This window comes from Nanorana parkeri, unplaced genomic scaffold (assembly GCF_000935625.1).
Source record: "Nanorana parkeri isolate BGI_ZX_2015 unplaced genomic scaffold, ASM93562v1 scaffold308, whole genome shotgun sequence".
NCBI classification, from domain to species: Eukaryota; Metazoa; Chordata; class Amphibia; order Anura; family Dicroglossidae; genus Nanorana; species Nanorana parkeri.
In genome coordinates this window covers 641,488-658,227 of record NW_017306576.1, presented here as the reverse complement: position 1 = coordinate 658,227, position 16,740 = coordinate 641,488, and the positions used below count along the sequence as shown (strand labels likewise).

Sequence of the window (16,740 nt, the reverse complement as noted above, 5' to 3'; positions counted from 1 at the left end):
CATGTAAACAGGAGATATATATATTTTTTTAGCCAGAGATATCACAGCTTGTTTTTATAATTCAAACTTGACACAGTTACCCATGCTCTCACATCTCAGGATTGACGCAAGCAATACATTTGTAAAAGAACAATTACTGTATATAAGGATCTGAACTCAAAATATAATGTTTTTACAAGTATTGTGTGGCCAAACAAATGTTTATGGGGCCACCTAGTGAGTTAACTATTTCACCCAGAGGGGGTTTATTTGTCAGCACCTCTCATTTAACTGGATGTACATGATTGGTCAATAACAAAGATTGGATTTTAAGTCCAGTGGCTGCGTATTGAATTCTTACTTTAAGCATTTCCTGCTATAATTGTTTTGTGTTTGAACTTAGTAATTAATATACTTATACCATAATTAACTACATACACAGGCACACACATTAGAGCAATTATTATTATTCCACTACTGATAAATAAGCTGCAATACAATAATTAAATATTTGTTAATTAGACCTTTACCACCAATCTAAGCATACACATGGTAAATAATTGAAAATGCCCTTTGTCTGCATCTTAATTTAGTGACGCGCCGCTCGGCGAGGTAAGTAAGAAGAAACCTGACCAGCTTGAGACGCTGACTCGAGTATAAGCCGAGGGGGGCACTTTTCAGCAAAAACAATGGGCTGAAAAACTCGGCTTATACTCGAGTATATACAGTAACTGGTTCTCAGTACTTAAAGTGTATGCAAACTCTAACAATATACTTCTCTTATTTTCTTCCCTTTTGGGTGCTAATTATATAATTGAAAGAGTTTTGTTATATCTGTATTATAAGCGCAAAAAATAACTGATGATTTTGCCAGGAATCTTGTAAACATATAACTTCCTGTACGTTGTACCTGTGTACAAGGAGAGGTTATGGAGATGAGGAGAGAATGTATGTGTTCTTTGAAATAAAAAATTAAATAGGCAGGGCTCACAAGGCAGGGCAGAGCTGCTTTGGAATTCAGAACTGTTGTCATGTCATAGAGGAGGATAGGAGTACACTATATTTTCTGGCTCATCAACAATTTTTTTCTGTACTTACAGAGTGTTTACCATTTGAGAACTGACCTATTTAACCCCTTCATTACAAGGCTTTCTTTTGGTGGTATTTAATAAACTTTTTTTGTTTTCAGGATATTCCCTTACTTTCTATAAAATATAATAAATACAAATGCGAGGAAGATACGAAAACCCTGAAATGACCCCTTTTTGGAAGTAGACACTTAAAGGTGATCCCATTTTTTGCCACCATTTTTTGGAAATTAAGAAACATGCCGATAGTGAAGGGATTTAAACATGGAGCTTGGTAATTGTGTACTAGATACATTAAATGTACAGGTCAAACACAGAGGAAGGAGGAAGTGAAGGGTTAATGGCAATGGAAAGATTTCCATTTGATTGCTGTGATAACCAATTACAGTGATCACAAGGCACAGAGCTGGTCTGATCGGCTTTGTGCCTGTAGCCAATGTAAACATTGCCATGTGATGACTGTGATAACCATTTACAGCGATCATAAGGCACAGAGATGGTCCAATTGGCTACATGCCTGTAGCCAAAGCCATCCACTGTCTAATGACTGGGCTGAGTGTGCGCACACAGGCACACATGGTAGGAAGTAGAGGTATGTCCTCCTGGAACAACCACTTCACTCCACTCTAGTGGGAAAGTGATTAAAGTGAAAGTGATTAAAATGGATCTAGCTAGGAGAAATGTCTATATATTGCAGAGGTGTACTAAATGTATATATTTTGTTTGCCTTGACATATTCTTTAAGCAGTGGACAGCTTTGTTAAGCAAAGGCATTTTTTACTCCAGAATAGAACATTATCTCCCACTTTCAAAGTGTATTATGCAGGCTGTGTTTGGGTGTTCTTACTAACCATAAAACATTGTGCTACATACTTTAGTCATGACTAAGTGGAACGTCCCAGTGCAAATTCCAACTGCTCTGTGTTTTGGCAGCATTTTAAAGCCAGTCATTCCAAACTATGTATACCAAAAGCCCTTTTTTTATAAGTTTTGTTTAAGTGTATATGTCTCTTTCATTCATTTCCAGAGCAATTACAATGAAGTATGCCCCAAAAGGTTTTAAAAGCTGTATTTTATAAAAGAAAAATTCCTTGAAACACAAAGTTATTAAGTGAATAAGATAATATACTCCTCAAACACTGCAATTGTACTTAGTCTGATTCCATTTGGAAAAATAAAAAATAGCCAAAAAAATAGCAAATTCTCCCCTTCCCCATCCAATCCTCCCTGCCCCGCCTTCCCCGCAGTACCGAATGCTGTTTTACTGAAGAGAAATCTTCGCTTGAAGCCTGTTGAGAAATGAACACTTCCTGGAATGTCAATCTCCTGCTCCCCAGCTCGCACAGTGATTCTTCCCATCGAAATCCGGGGTAATTTTGTGTCCTTTAGCAATTAGGAGTTTGGCAGGAGGGAGCCAAGGTGTCATTACTCCAAAGTGTTGGTTTCTAAATGGAGTTTAGAGGGAGATTTTGTTTCAACAAATAGAGTTAGGTTCTGCATGCAATGGGAGAGGTGAGTATTTACTCTCTTCCTGTGCATGGAGAGTTCTTAGGCAATTTATTTTTCCAAATAAGCACACTAAGTCAGAAATCCCGCTTAGTTTACCTACATCTAAATTCTTTTTTTTTTGCCAGCAAATATACACAGCTTTTTAATCATCTGAATGTGATTGGTGGCATTGAAAAGCTTCTTAATACTGACATTATCTTTTGTATGAGATGTGATCAAAAAATTTGGTGAACCTTACTAACAGTGTGTGACAAGTTTCAACTTGTTCAGTGCCATCAGTGAGCTCTGTGCTATGGTTGAAAAAAAGGTGTGTTTTAAAGTGTGCGGCAAATCATGGTTCACAAATTAGCATGACATTTTGTTTCAATTTGCAAAAAAGTGCTAAAAAACACACAAAATGTTAAAATTAGTTTAAGGTGATGCTGCAGTGACTATGAAGATGGTTTACAAGTGGTTCCAGCAATTTCAGAATGGTTGTGAATCGGTTGAAGAGGGGAGATCGGGACATCCTTCAACATCAAAAAACCAAGAGAATGCCTTGCAAGGAGTGAGCCTTGCCCTCCCCCCCCTCCTTGCAAGGTACCCTCCCAAAGGTGAAGGTGTCTTTCCTGGTATGGTTCATGAGGAGGGGTATAATCACTGCCTCCAGATTTCCTGCCCACCCAGATTGTTTGCCTGGATAGGATCAATGTTTTGTTTTCTCTTAATGGGAAGAAAGACAAAGAAAATGTGTGTGTGTGTGTGTGTGTGTGTGTTAGACACTTTTAGCAGATACATGCTCCTGACTCTTACCCCTTATCTAAATTTTGTTGTACATTATATACTCCCGACAACTGGACTCTATTTGCTATTTTACAATTACATACTCCTGATCAAAGTATGCATTATCTCAACAGTTGCTGGATGTCCCTGACTAGTTTATGTTCTTATTTAAAGTAAGCTCCCTGTCTGTTTCTGTGTACAGAATAGCAGGGTTTAATTTTTTTTAAATGATCCTAAGTGCTAAGTTTTATTTTTGTCTGTGAGACTCTTGCTTGTGGCACAGTAATTAGAACATATTTTGTGGGTACAAGGACTGTTGCATACATGGGCCCTATATTAGTAAGTAGGCTCAGGTTTTATTTAAAGTTGAACTCTGGAAAAAATACAAAATTCCCCTGGCAGTGTGGCTGCATCTGACTTTTACTTACCTGATCCCTGCTGCCGCAGGTTCCCTCCAGGCTACAATACTGGAACCCCCAGCCCTTTCTCCCCTATTCTTTGGCATATGTGAGGATGCCAATGGACAGTCCAAAAACCGGAGGGTAGGGAAGAAAATGGGAGCACTGCCTGCAGGGGGAGTGGGGATCAGGTAAGTAAAACTTATTTTCCCAATACCCTAGACCTAAATTAACATTTAACTATTGCAGTGCAGGGACAGCCCTACTGAAAGGGGGATTTTGTGGTTTTCCCAGAGATAAGTCTTAACCATACCCCTTCAAGCCAATTCCACTGTTAGAACAATGAGGCCTCACTAACCATTTGCCACATCATCACTCTCCTCAGGATACCCAAGAGTGTCCCAGGTCTTTCACAATCCTAGCAACTCTCTGGTGACAATATAATTGGCATAGAACCACACTGGTTTTTATTTCTCTTTACAGAGTCAATGGTAGTAAGTAATTAGTGTTCTTCACTTACGCATGTAACTAATAAATGTACCTGTCTCTCGATTTGTTATATTTTTCAAATGTGAAAGGAAGAAAGCACAGATATACAGAATACATAAAGTAAGAGCAGGAATATCATTGCACTGAAGGTTCTCATGTACAGTTTCCTCTCCAATAGACCCTTAGCAAAACAGTGAGCAGCACAGATATGACATCATCAATTACCTTTTAAAATCTTGTGAATAGTAGTCATCAATAGCAGGAGTGGGGCAGGATATGCCTAAGATGATCTCACACTAGATGTGCAAGGCTACAGGAACAATAGTACCCAGGAACAGTCACATGTCAGAAACATATTTTTCAAGAACAATTTAAGGCAAAAGGTAGACATTCCAAAGTTCTGTGTAGCCACAATTAACTTTATTTGATGTTTTTTGTATAATAGGTAATATTTGCTTTTTGTTTATAGGTCCACTTTGAAATCTGGGCTTGCCAGATTCCCCCCATTCCCCCATATTGGAGCAACCCCTGCAGCATAAAAAAAGTATTACTTGCATGTCCAATTCATTCCAGTCCAATTATCACAGGTACTATTTATCCACTTCTTCCTTAAGCAGTTGGTGGACTGTTCATGCTGCAGAGCAGAGAGTGGTGGCATGTACAGTAATGGGAGGGCAAAGCCCTGGGCTCACAAGAAGTGGATTCAAAGAGCACCTTTCAAGAATCAAAGGGGTAAATCTGTGGGAGACAGCTCCAAAGCTGCTTTAATTACCCATTAACATTATATATATATATATATATACACACACACACACACGCGCGCGCGCACACGCGTACATACATTCAAGCTGCACTTAGGTGTGTGTTTACACATTTACTACATGTATGTGTTTTTGTGGGTGAATTGGGTGTTTAAATGTTAACCATAAATGTCTTTTAGGAGAAACTTCTATGGTGTCAACAACACGCCTTAGGTTTCATCAATATGTATATAATCCTAATTTGAAAAGAAACCTAATAAAAAGGGAAAAAAACTTCTACATACTGTTTTACGACAGTTTGGCAAGAATAACATTCAAATGATGTGAGCACTAAAAAGATTTCTCAAACCATAAAGCACTGTAGACCAGTATGCGAATTTGCTGCTTTCTACCAAATGCATTGAATTACACAAATTTGATTAAATGCTTTAAATTATACTTGTCAAGAGCTTAACATTCATGTACCCTTGAGGAATATAATAATAGTCAACATTATTCAGTTTCTTTCTCCTCTGTTCTTAGTAAATGAGCTTAGATTATAAGTACAAGCCATAAATAGTTTCTTCCCACACTAAGTGATCTCAAAGTCTATGGGTAATAGCATAAACAAGGATGTATAATCAGTGTTTTGCCATATTGTGGGATAATGCAATAATCATATTTATTACAAACACATGTCAAAGTAAATTGTTATAAAGGAATTCTCTCATTGTCTATGCCACAGAAGACATCTGGTGTATATTTATTTTGTGTAAGTTAATAAGGCTCTGGGCCTGCCTAAATAAGTAAAGCAATTTTCAGAATAATTTTTCCAATGTACAGTCCAAAACGTCCACATGGTTGATATTTATCAAGAAGAAATGTTTCAAGACAGTTCAGACATCTAGAAATCTTAAAGTATAGCTATGCCCATGCTATGCTATGCTTAATTACTTTCAAACAATATATAAATTATGCTACCATTGTTTTTATTTTCTTTAGACAGACAGACAGACTGTATTAGTAGTAAACATCATAGCCTGACAAGCAGTGAGCAAACTTTGAACTACCACTAAATAGGTTGGCAAGGATGGCTACTGAACTGATTGTGCTCTGAACAATAGAATTATTAAATTTAAATGGATTGACTTATGAATAATAAACCAGAAGAGTAAGTCCTTTTTATCATGCTTAAACTCATCGACTGCCTAAAAAGCTAAGTGGAAACATGGTCTTGTGGCCAATTTCTGATGAAGTCTCTGATTCACACAAACTTGTACTGCCCGTGACATGGAAGAAGTGATGTGATTGGAGAGAACACACAACAAATATGTACATAGTTACATAGTTCAGCTTCTGTCTCAAAATACCTCCATGATAACACCATGTGGTGTCATCACTCGGTATCCCCTAGCAATGAAAATTAATTTTACAGTAATTAAGATGTTAATACATCCAACTTACCATGGATTTGCTTTTAGAGTCTCAGATAATGTGTTAAAGTTTAAGTGCACCTTTTTGACCATGTTTCATTTTACACTCATATTTTAGGGTAACATAAAACATGGTCAGATCGCAAACCTTCCCCCCCTCCTGCCACCCCCCCACTTACCTGAATTGCATATAAGCCACTTGCAAGTTTAGCACTACATACATGAGGAGATATATAAGGGCAAGGAAAGATTTATTTAGGACACTTCAGAGTTCAAAGTTATGTTCTTGCTCTAGTGCTCCCAATATTTCCCCCATGATGGCACTCTAGGAATGGGGAGAATATGACACAGCAATTGTCCACTGCCCCATCTATATTTTGCATGCAATAAAAAAAAAAAACAGAACAGAAAAATAAAAGTGGTAAATTAGTGTTGTGTTTTTAACACGTTCTAATCTGCAAAGCTCATTGCCAGCACTTTCCATATTATTTCATCACCATATCACAGAACCGACATGCTGGTCCTTGTCAGTCGCTACTGGAACAAGGAAAACGTTGCTTAATTCCCCTTCCCTCACTTCCCCTCCTCCTTTAAATCTCCTAGCGGCAAATGGGTCAGTTAGCTAGAGTAGTTTTTCTCTTGCCATCCATCACATTACATGATTACAGTATGCTTCCAAACTGCCCCTTGTTCCACACAACCTCCTAAATGCTGAGACAGGGACCATAACAACTAGCAAAAATAAATACATTAACTTTACAGGAAGCAATCTTTCTTCCAAAGGGAAAAGCATATATAGTGTTCTCTTACACAGGGGCTTCACCACATTCTTACCCATGCTTTTTCTGAGAGTTAGTAATATTGTACTCCCCGGGAACACATTTCTCTATTAGAGGGGAGTTTTACCTAGGGGGACACTGATGAGTCCCCAGCATTCCATCAGACAGTACATGGATAACTCTGAGGCCTATATTTCCACAATGAAGTGTTTTTTTTAATAACGCAAATCTCTATTTAGCTACATTTTTCACTTTATAACATAATTACTTTATTATATCAGTGCCATACATAACAACAAAGAGAATAATAAAAGCAATTCCAAATTTGTTAATTTGGAGAAGAAATATGGCGAGCTATATTGCTATAACCCTCCCACTGTAGGCTGCAGTGCCTGCATGGGGAGAATGTAAGACACAAATGATAATTTTGACCACTCATGAGGAGGTAAACTAAGATTTTTGTTTGCTTTTGCATCCCATAGTAACTGGAATTGGTACTTGTTTTGACTGCCATAAAGTAGCCTAAAGTTAAAGATTAAGGTTTCTTCCTAATATCCCCTACAACTCTTCTTAGTATACTCCAGCTCTTTATCTAAGGAGTACTATTTAGACCAGGGGTAGCAAAACTCCGGCCCTCCAGTTGTGGTAAAACTACAAATCCCATGATGCATCTCTCTTCGGGAGTCATGTCTGTGGCTGTGAGAATCTTGCAATGCCTCATGGGATTTGTAGTTCCACAACAGCTGGAAGGTTTGCTACCCCTGATTTAGACAAATGCTGGCTGCCGCTGGCTCAAGATTGCAAGGGGTGTTCTTAGGAAAGTATGGCAGCTGGAATCTGACTTTGCGGTAAAATCTGATTGGTAAGTGCAAAGCCCATTATTCTGCGCTTATTCTCAAATTTGCATCTACATTTACATCTACCATTCATCAGATTTGTATTCACTATACTGAATGATCAACAGGTGAAAAAAATAGATTATGTGCTAGACAAGGCATGACTACAATGGTATTTCACTGTCTCCATGTTCTGTCTGTGATTACATTACAGGACTTTTGTATTCTTTCAGTTTCTTAATAATTTCTCACTTTGAAAATAGAACATATTTATAATGCTGAGAAGTGGTGACAATATTGAGACTCTCTGGGATTGGGGCTTTTTTTATGTTACCAACCTCAATTCAGAAACACAGAAAAGAGTAACAGATGGCATTTCTTATGTTCATCGAGCTTCTGAAATAGGAATATATGAAAATGACACTGATTACTCTTGCATACACACACAGCCTGCTCTGTTTCACTACTTTGAATTTTGTGAACATAATGTTGGTTTAAAGATTCATGTAATTGCATGTTATGCTCATCATGAAATAAGAGATAATTAATATCGGATATGAATAATATTCACAGTATAATGGATCACTCCTGTGCAAACACACATCAGTTATCAAAATGAAAAAAATATGATACAATCATTTACTCTGCAGGAAAGTATATATTTATATTAAGTATGAAGTCACAACTGTCAGTGAAGTTGATATGAATTAGGCCTGAGACACCCATATGACAGTCTTTTAGAAGAGGTGGGGTTTGGGGCTATAACTGAAAATGGTCAAAAGCATACGTATTAAAATCAAGATCTGAGTTCAATAAGCTAAAATCTGTATTTTTGCTATAGGTTAATCTATGTATGTTATTATTGATCATTATGCTGCATTATTGAAAATCCCAGATAGTCAAGAAGTGCTGAGCTCTCCATTAATTAGTGATGTTCACTGTCATTGCTGTCACTAGCCCCATCAATCATGCTAAATATGTTATTAGTCAGAGGTGGTTCATTGTTTTTAAAAAGAAGTGACACATTTTAGTTCAGACAATATCCATGTATAGTCTTAAAATATGTCTCTTTTTAGATTCTCAATGCTTGAGTTTGGAAATGCAGAAGGTGTAGTGTTGATTTCACCTCCTTGCGTGCAGGCAAATGAGTTTCACTATGCTATAGTGCCACTTGTTAAACATTTTGCCTCTGCTTACAGCAGGGTAACAGTAAATTAGGCAAGTAAACATCAGGCATACAAGGGCTGCTAGCAATAACTTCAGTATCTGCTGCTTCCTCAATGTTCCATTGCACTGATTGATCAGCACACAGTGTTCACAGCTTCAAGCACAGCTCATTGAATACTGATTCAGCATACTGAGAACAAGGGTAAAATATCTGGTCATCAGATTAGTCATCATTCTCTATGATCTGGCCTAGTCCAGACTCCATCTACTTGGCTGCAGCTTATGGACAGCACTGGAGGCTGTGAACACTGCTCCAAAACCTTACAGCACAAAAAGGACATTGTAGGGTGTCAGGTACTGAAGTTATTGTTAGCAAAGCAGCCAAAATCTGTCTGTTACTTGCTTAGTATGTTTCCCCTAACATACAGTTCCTAATAAGCTGTCCGTTCTTATACCCCCTCACCAAAAACATGTTTCAGAAAGGGGTCTCAAAGTCCTTTCTAAATACTGGTGCTTACAAATTAGAGTCTTCCATCTCAAGTTTGCAAGCACACTTTTATTGCATGTGGTCTAACTTAGTACATAAATAGTTTAGGAATGGAAGCATAAAATGACAAACAACATCAAATTAGGTGTATTTTCAACAAATTTGTGTATTTGTGTGTCTTACACCATGTTCAGCTCAGTATTTTGAAAGATATGCAGACTTACCTGTTCAGAATATTACCATGTAGACACTGGAACTTTCAGACTTGAGATTAAAAATGTTCAGTAAGACAAAGGTTGCTCGCATGAAACAAGACTTGTAGCACAATAAAACACTTCAATGAGTTACATTGTATGAAGAAACATTTCTTTTTCATTTTCTTATCCTAATACTTTAGGAATGCCATATTTTCAACACAGCAAATACAGCAATATGTTAGCTAGTCAGTTCCTACCTCTAATGAGGTAGAACATGACATTTTCACCCTACACATCCTGATTATCTTGAACTGCTTTGACATGATACAAATGCAATATCATCAGTCACTCTTAGTATGTTGCTAAAAGTTGCACTTACAAAGTATCCAGTTCCCAGGCTGGAGGCAGCTGAGCTCTGCAATGAAAAAAAACAGAACAGAAAAATAAAGTGGAAAATTAGTGTTGTATTTTTAACACGTTCTAATCTGCACAGCTCATTACCAGCACTTTCCATATTATTTCATCACCATATCACAGCACTGACATGCTGGTCCTTGTCAGTCGCTACTGGAACAAGGAAAACGTTGCTTAATTCCCCTTCCCTCACTTCCCCTCCTCCTTTAAATCTCCTAGCGGTTTGGGGATGGCAACGTGTTATGTACTGAATTCCAGGCTTCTGCTGTGGCTGTAATTGCCAATTTATTTGACAGGCAGCTGGGTAATGATGGCATTTCGCCCTGCACTGAGACTAAGCAGACACTCATCAAACTGCCTCCCTGACTTGCTGACATTCACTGCCCTGATCCCAAGTTACTATGTATTGTGGCCACAAAGTGGCAAGAGGGAGAAAAGAACAGACTAACTTCAAACAGGCAAATCCTAAAGGGCTTGGATGACTTTTTCAGTGTGTGACCTGCTTGCCAATTGATTCCCGGGGGTCATAGGAAAATGAGGCATGTTGTAAACATAATTAGTAGTCTGAGATGTGAAGAACGTGTAGGCACAGCCAGGGAACTAAAACATAAGGCAGCCGCAGACTCTAAAATTACCAAACTTTGAGCTACTTCATTGTCTACAATAAGATCATAATATTTTTCTATGGCAAATTTACAATCAAAAGAGACTTTAATGTAACAAAATGTATGACTTTTTTTTACTATATTTATGTAGTTGCCTTTAGTGAATTGTCTAACATATATAAGTAAACATATCATAAACCTGGGCAATTCAAATTCTTGCAATGAAAAATGCATAAAAACAGAGGTTACCGTCAGTAAAAACAGCATATCAAACACCAACCATCATTATCATAGAGCAATAGTCTATAGAAATATAGACTTATCCAGAATAGATGACATTAAGAGTGTTTCTGCTAGGCAATATAATACACTTAAGCACACCTACAGAACACCTCTCAAACCTTTTGATTGAGTGCAGCAGCCCTGCACCACCCTGGCTGGGGGACAAGAAAAGGTAGCTGGTCACCTGGGAGCTCTCGTTATACTATTGGAACTATAAAGGAACACTAAGAAGGGAATTTATCAAAACTGGAGAAGACAAAATCTGGAGCAGCTGTGTATTGCAACCAATCAGCATCTCTCTCTCATTTTCAAATAATAACTGAACAAACTGAGGAGAGAAGCTGGTTGGTTGCCATGCACAGCTGCTCCAGATTTTGTGTGATCCAGTTTTGATAACCCCCCCCCCCAAGAGTTATTTATGAGAGCCAGTGACTCTTGCAACATCAGATTAGACTTACTCGTCATGTGATCAGAACTCTGAACCTTACTTTTCAATTTTCACTTTTAAACATTTTTTTTACTGTTGCTAATGCTTGCTTTGTATTACCTTCTCTGTAAATATTTCTCGCACCATTTTATTTTCATTAAAAAATATTTAAAAGTCCTTAACATGAATCTCTAAATGCGCTACCTAGAAATGAAGGAACGTTGCTTTTCTGAAGAAACATCTGTTATTGAAAATCTGATACATTCCTGTCTAGGAATTGCAGCAAGTGATGGACATTTAAGGGCCCATTCACACCATAGCATTGTGTTAATTGCATACAACAGTGTGATTAATGCACGCTATTGCAAAACACACCTAGCATGCAATACTGTGCACTAGGTGCATTGAGTTACCATTCATTTGAATTTGCATTTTGAATGCCATTCATTCTAATGGAACCCCAATGCACCTTCTGCTGCCTTGCAGTAATACAGCCAGTCATTCTTTAAGGGTCTATTGACACCATATTGTTGCCTTAATTGCACAATATCATGCGATTAATGCAAACTATCTCACAATAGACCGATCATGCATTACTGTGCATTAGGTGTGTTGCATTGCCATTAATTTAAAAGTGGTGCATGCCACTGTTATTTTCAGCAATGAGAGCCTGTGAGAGCTTAAAATAACAGTCACCAGGCTGAAAACAACAATTGTTATAGCAAATTAAACTTGCATTATAGATTGGTGAATTGGGTCTTTACACTTGTTACCATAATGTCATCATCACAAGCGAGAGCTTGAATTATTCACATATACACATGGTACATAGTCCACAAAGTGGTTATTGTTTCAACCTCTATTCTCAGGCTACTTTCTTACACAGCAATGGGTACTGGAAGTCTCTGCAGCCACACAGATTCTGCCAGCATCACATCCAGGTTATAGTGTTTCAGGTACCCTACAATCTGAGTATACAAACTCTGTAATATCGCCTTTAGATTTACCAAAATTATGTAACATAAGGACCTACCTAGACTATCTATTCAATATGTACACAATCAGGCAGACCCTCATACTAAATTGTTGTTGAAAGATCAAAAGGACATTTGACAGTCAGATTGTCACAAGATGGAAGAACTACTTGCCACCAAACAGGATGCACTGGACAGCTTCCGAACAATGTGGGCCTGTTGGTCCTACTTTACTAGTACTGATGACTTTGCTAAACTGAAACACTAAATCCACTGCTTAAGCATATGCTCTGATACGTCGGAACAACTCCCATTTTCTGCCACGCCTCACCATTCGGCCTTCTCCTGTAGACTCAACAGGAAGTAACGATATCTCTCCAATGTAAGGGAAATCCCCTAAAAGACAGTTATTATCGGCAGCTTAAATTTTTGGATTCACCCTCAATTTTTATTTTATGTGACACTGGTGATCAGAACAATTAGAGAGAGAGAGTGGATCTCCCTAACGGGGAACCTTTAGATATATTTTATGTTGCATAATGCCCTAAAAAAACATCACCAGCTTTTCCCACGCAGTCTTTCTCCATCTCTATGTCAGTTACAGAGAAATCTTGGTTGAAAAGGGTGTTTCAGATCACCATTTCTGAAATGCAGGGCAAAATTATTGACAGAACTCCAGTAAAAAATATAGGATTTATAAAATGTGCTGGGTATCAAACAGTTAACTCTAATAAGGTGTATGCCACCTACAGGATTGCTGTCCTGTAAACCATTCACAAAATACAAACCATTCTGTGAATGGTCAAGAAAGAGGATGGGAGCATAAGAGCCACAAGTCTCCTGTCGCAGTGCAAAAAAGCAAAAGCTACACTATCCAGCATCAATAAAACAGTAAAAAATTAACAAGTGGCAGCAATTCTGGAGCTGGCGTACAACTCATTAGAGCTATTTGTTACCGATCATGTTTAATTTTTTTTCTGGAGTTCTTTTCTATTATCAAACAGTTTTTATCTATTTTATATTTTAAAATTATATACATATTTTCCAATAAAAAGAACTGTAACATATTTATAGCAGAACTATTCAAGTACTACAAAAATAGTAGATTTAACTCTAATAACTTACCTTTGTATGCTAATAGGCTGAATAAAACAGATTTGTGTAAGTCTAAGGAATTACAATTGCCTGGGCTTGTTGATTCAAATGAAAAGCTTTTACAAAAAATGTAAAGAAGGAATGAAGGTCCTTGTTGCATAGAAATGTAAATATATATTACAAGGGAGAAATGGGTGGCACAGGGGCTTTGTTATACATATTTGTCCTGACTTTTGTTTATGCAGGTCTGAGTGAACGAGGGAACAGTGGGTATCATTTCAATTTCTGATGTCAACATCAAATTACTTATTTAATTTCATGCCTGGCGAAGCATCGTATAGCTACATGCAGAATCATTTCACTTCATTTGTTATGCTGTGTTTTCTCGGTGATTGGCTTGCCTTCCAACTGACAGCTTTAATTATGACAGGAATTTGATTGCACTGTTGAAGAATTAACATAAAGCAACAAAACATTTAAGGACTAAGACTTACAAAACAGAAATAGGCATTGGAAGCCCATCAGCTTCCCTAAATACAAGCAGCGTGTCATCTTCTTCATACAGCTATTGTACAGATGCAGCCCAGCTAGATATGAAAACAACACAACTGAACGTCAGCACTGCAGAGCACTGATTGTGCTCTACAGACTCACTCTTGCCTATATCTTAGTGATGTTGAAATGTTTTGTCATCAAGCAAAACACAATGGTTCCTGGATTTTGTGATTCTTCACATCTTCATCTGCAAATGTATAAATATCCACTTTCATTGTGAATATTGGTTATCTTTTTACTTGTTCTGTAGGTTTTAAAATGTGTTTTGCATTGTTCTTCAAGGGAGATGCTACATAATAAACTTTAGGTGGTGTCATCAAAGGATACTGTAAATAATGTTCCATTGGGACACATTGGTTAAAGCAGATCTGACATGCAACCCCCCAACAAAGTGTTTTTTGGAAACTGGACATATTTTTAAAATTGTGCACTGTCCGTGGCTTATGTGCATTGCAGCATACGCTTGTACAATCTATATGGTGCTCACAGTTTAGCCAAGTGTACACACATAAGAGTTACACTATCTTTGACCACCCAGTGGCTGAAGAAAGAGAGAGCTGACCTGGCAGTAGAGGTAGAGAAAATGTCAGCAGAGTGCAGACCTTGCTTTGCTGGAGGATGGCAACAGGCCCGTCTTTAATATTGATCGGACCCTGGGCAAACATTTTCTTGGGCCCACCCGGGCCCCCCACCAAGAAAAAAAAATGTAAAAAATGACAACATGATTGTATATCTCCCTGAAAATCTCACTCCATTTCTGTTCTGTCCTTCAATATATGTGAATAACATGATTGATAGAATTACAATGCATGATAGTAGAAAGCCATGATTAGACATAATTAACATGATTAGATAATCAGACTTAACAGAGACATGATTGTTGGTAATTTGACATGATATAGCGTTATTGAAGGTGTAACAGAGGAGGAGCCTAGTTTTCTTTCAACGTTTCGCGCTTAGGGGCGCTTCTTCAGGAGAGGGAGGTTGTCATTCAAATGTGCAGCCCGGGGCGACTGTGCAACATGCTGGGGGCTCCACAGTGAGAGGAGGACGGACACCCCTCGGTTCTGGTCGTGGAAATAAGCAGTTCCAGGACTTTTGGCTACCCTCGATGCCTCTCAGTTTATGCTGCTCCGGGTGGGATTCGTGGTCTGGGCCTCTCTCCCTCATCTGCTTCGGTGACTGTGACCCAGGTGCTGTGCCTGGACGGCCCTGCAGAGATGCACACACACACACACACTGACCCATTTGAATGACAACCTCTATCGCCTGCAGAATATATACCACATCCATTACAGCGCCCCTAAGAGCAAAACGTTGAGAGAAAACTAGGCTCCTCCTCTGTTAAACCTTCAAAAACACTGTATCATGTCAAATTACAAACAATCGTATCTCTGTTAAGTCTGATTATCTAATCATAAATTGTATATCTCCCTGAAAAGCTCACTCCATTTCTGTTCTGTCCTTCATATATATGTGAATAACAGAAATGGAGTGAGCTTTTCAGTGAGATATACAAATTGTATATCTCCTTTATAGTTCTCCTTTTTTATTTTCACACCTACCTGCCTCAGTCAGTCCTCGCCTCGTGCCAGTCTGCCTCTTTCCGGATGTCCTGGATGTGAGTGAGGCAGTCCGCACAGCCTCACGTCCTCCAGGGAAGCCCGTGACATGTCACGCTATGCGGGCGGGGTCCGGGGGAGGAGCTACCTTTAGGATGCGATCGTGCAGATCGCATAGGACAATACGTTATGGCATTGCCGTATGCGGCCGCTGCCATAACGTATTATACTATGCAATCCGATTGGCAATTTTCTGCGGGCAGCGGGCTCAAGGGGCAGATGCTTCAGGCCCCACAACCTTTATTGGGCCCGGGGCAAGTGCCCTCTTTTCCCTGCGTTAAAGAAGGCCCTGGATGGCAAACTAAGTGGTAAGTAGGGATGAGCTCCGGGATCAGGTGGGCCATGAGTTCAAGCCTTCAAGGTGAACTATTGTGATCATTCACCACAAATACAACCAATTACCAATCATGCACTTCTTGGCCTTTGAACTGTGATCAGGTGGCTTAGAAGGGCCAATCATGGGGATTTTCTAATGTGCCAATCCCCTTCCTATAAATATTAGGACTCCTAGTACTCCTAGTAGCATTTTGTCAGTGTGCAGAGATTTTCAGTAGATAGGAAAAGCTGACAGAGTGTTTTCAGGGAGATAAAGAGATATACAGTTTTATATATTGTGCTACATTACAGTGAGATGCTGCTTAGTGATTACATAATATTGTGTACACCTTTTTGTTCACAGTGCAATATTTGTGTCAGAAACAACTTCTGCTGCGGTTTAGCAGCTGGCCCCAGCTTGCACTATTTTTGGTGTTTTGTTTTTTTTCTTCATTGTTAAGTGTACCAAAGTACCACCTTGTCAATCCCAATTTTTTTGTATTCAATATGTCTGGGTGAACTAAAGGGAGAGTCAGATGTGCTTAATGCACAGCTAGTAGGCATCAAGCAGATTCTGCATTCACAAA

At 38.6% G+C, this 16,740-nt stretch overlaps 1 protein-coding gene across 1 annotated transcript in view; it reads right to left on the bottom strand.

The window, feature by feature from the left end:
* AUTS2 (autism susceptibility candidate 2) overlaps positions 1-16,740 on the bottom strand; it is a 1,207,424-nt gene that overhangs the window by 694,812 nt on the left and 495,872 nt on the right. The window contains exon 5 of the mRNA XM_018557876.1: positions 10,244-10,279. Within this exon, the coding sequence (XP_018413378.1) occupies positions 10,244-10,279 (36 nt within the window). The remainder of the gene's footprint in view (positions 1-10,243; positions 10,280-16,740) is intronic.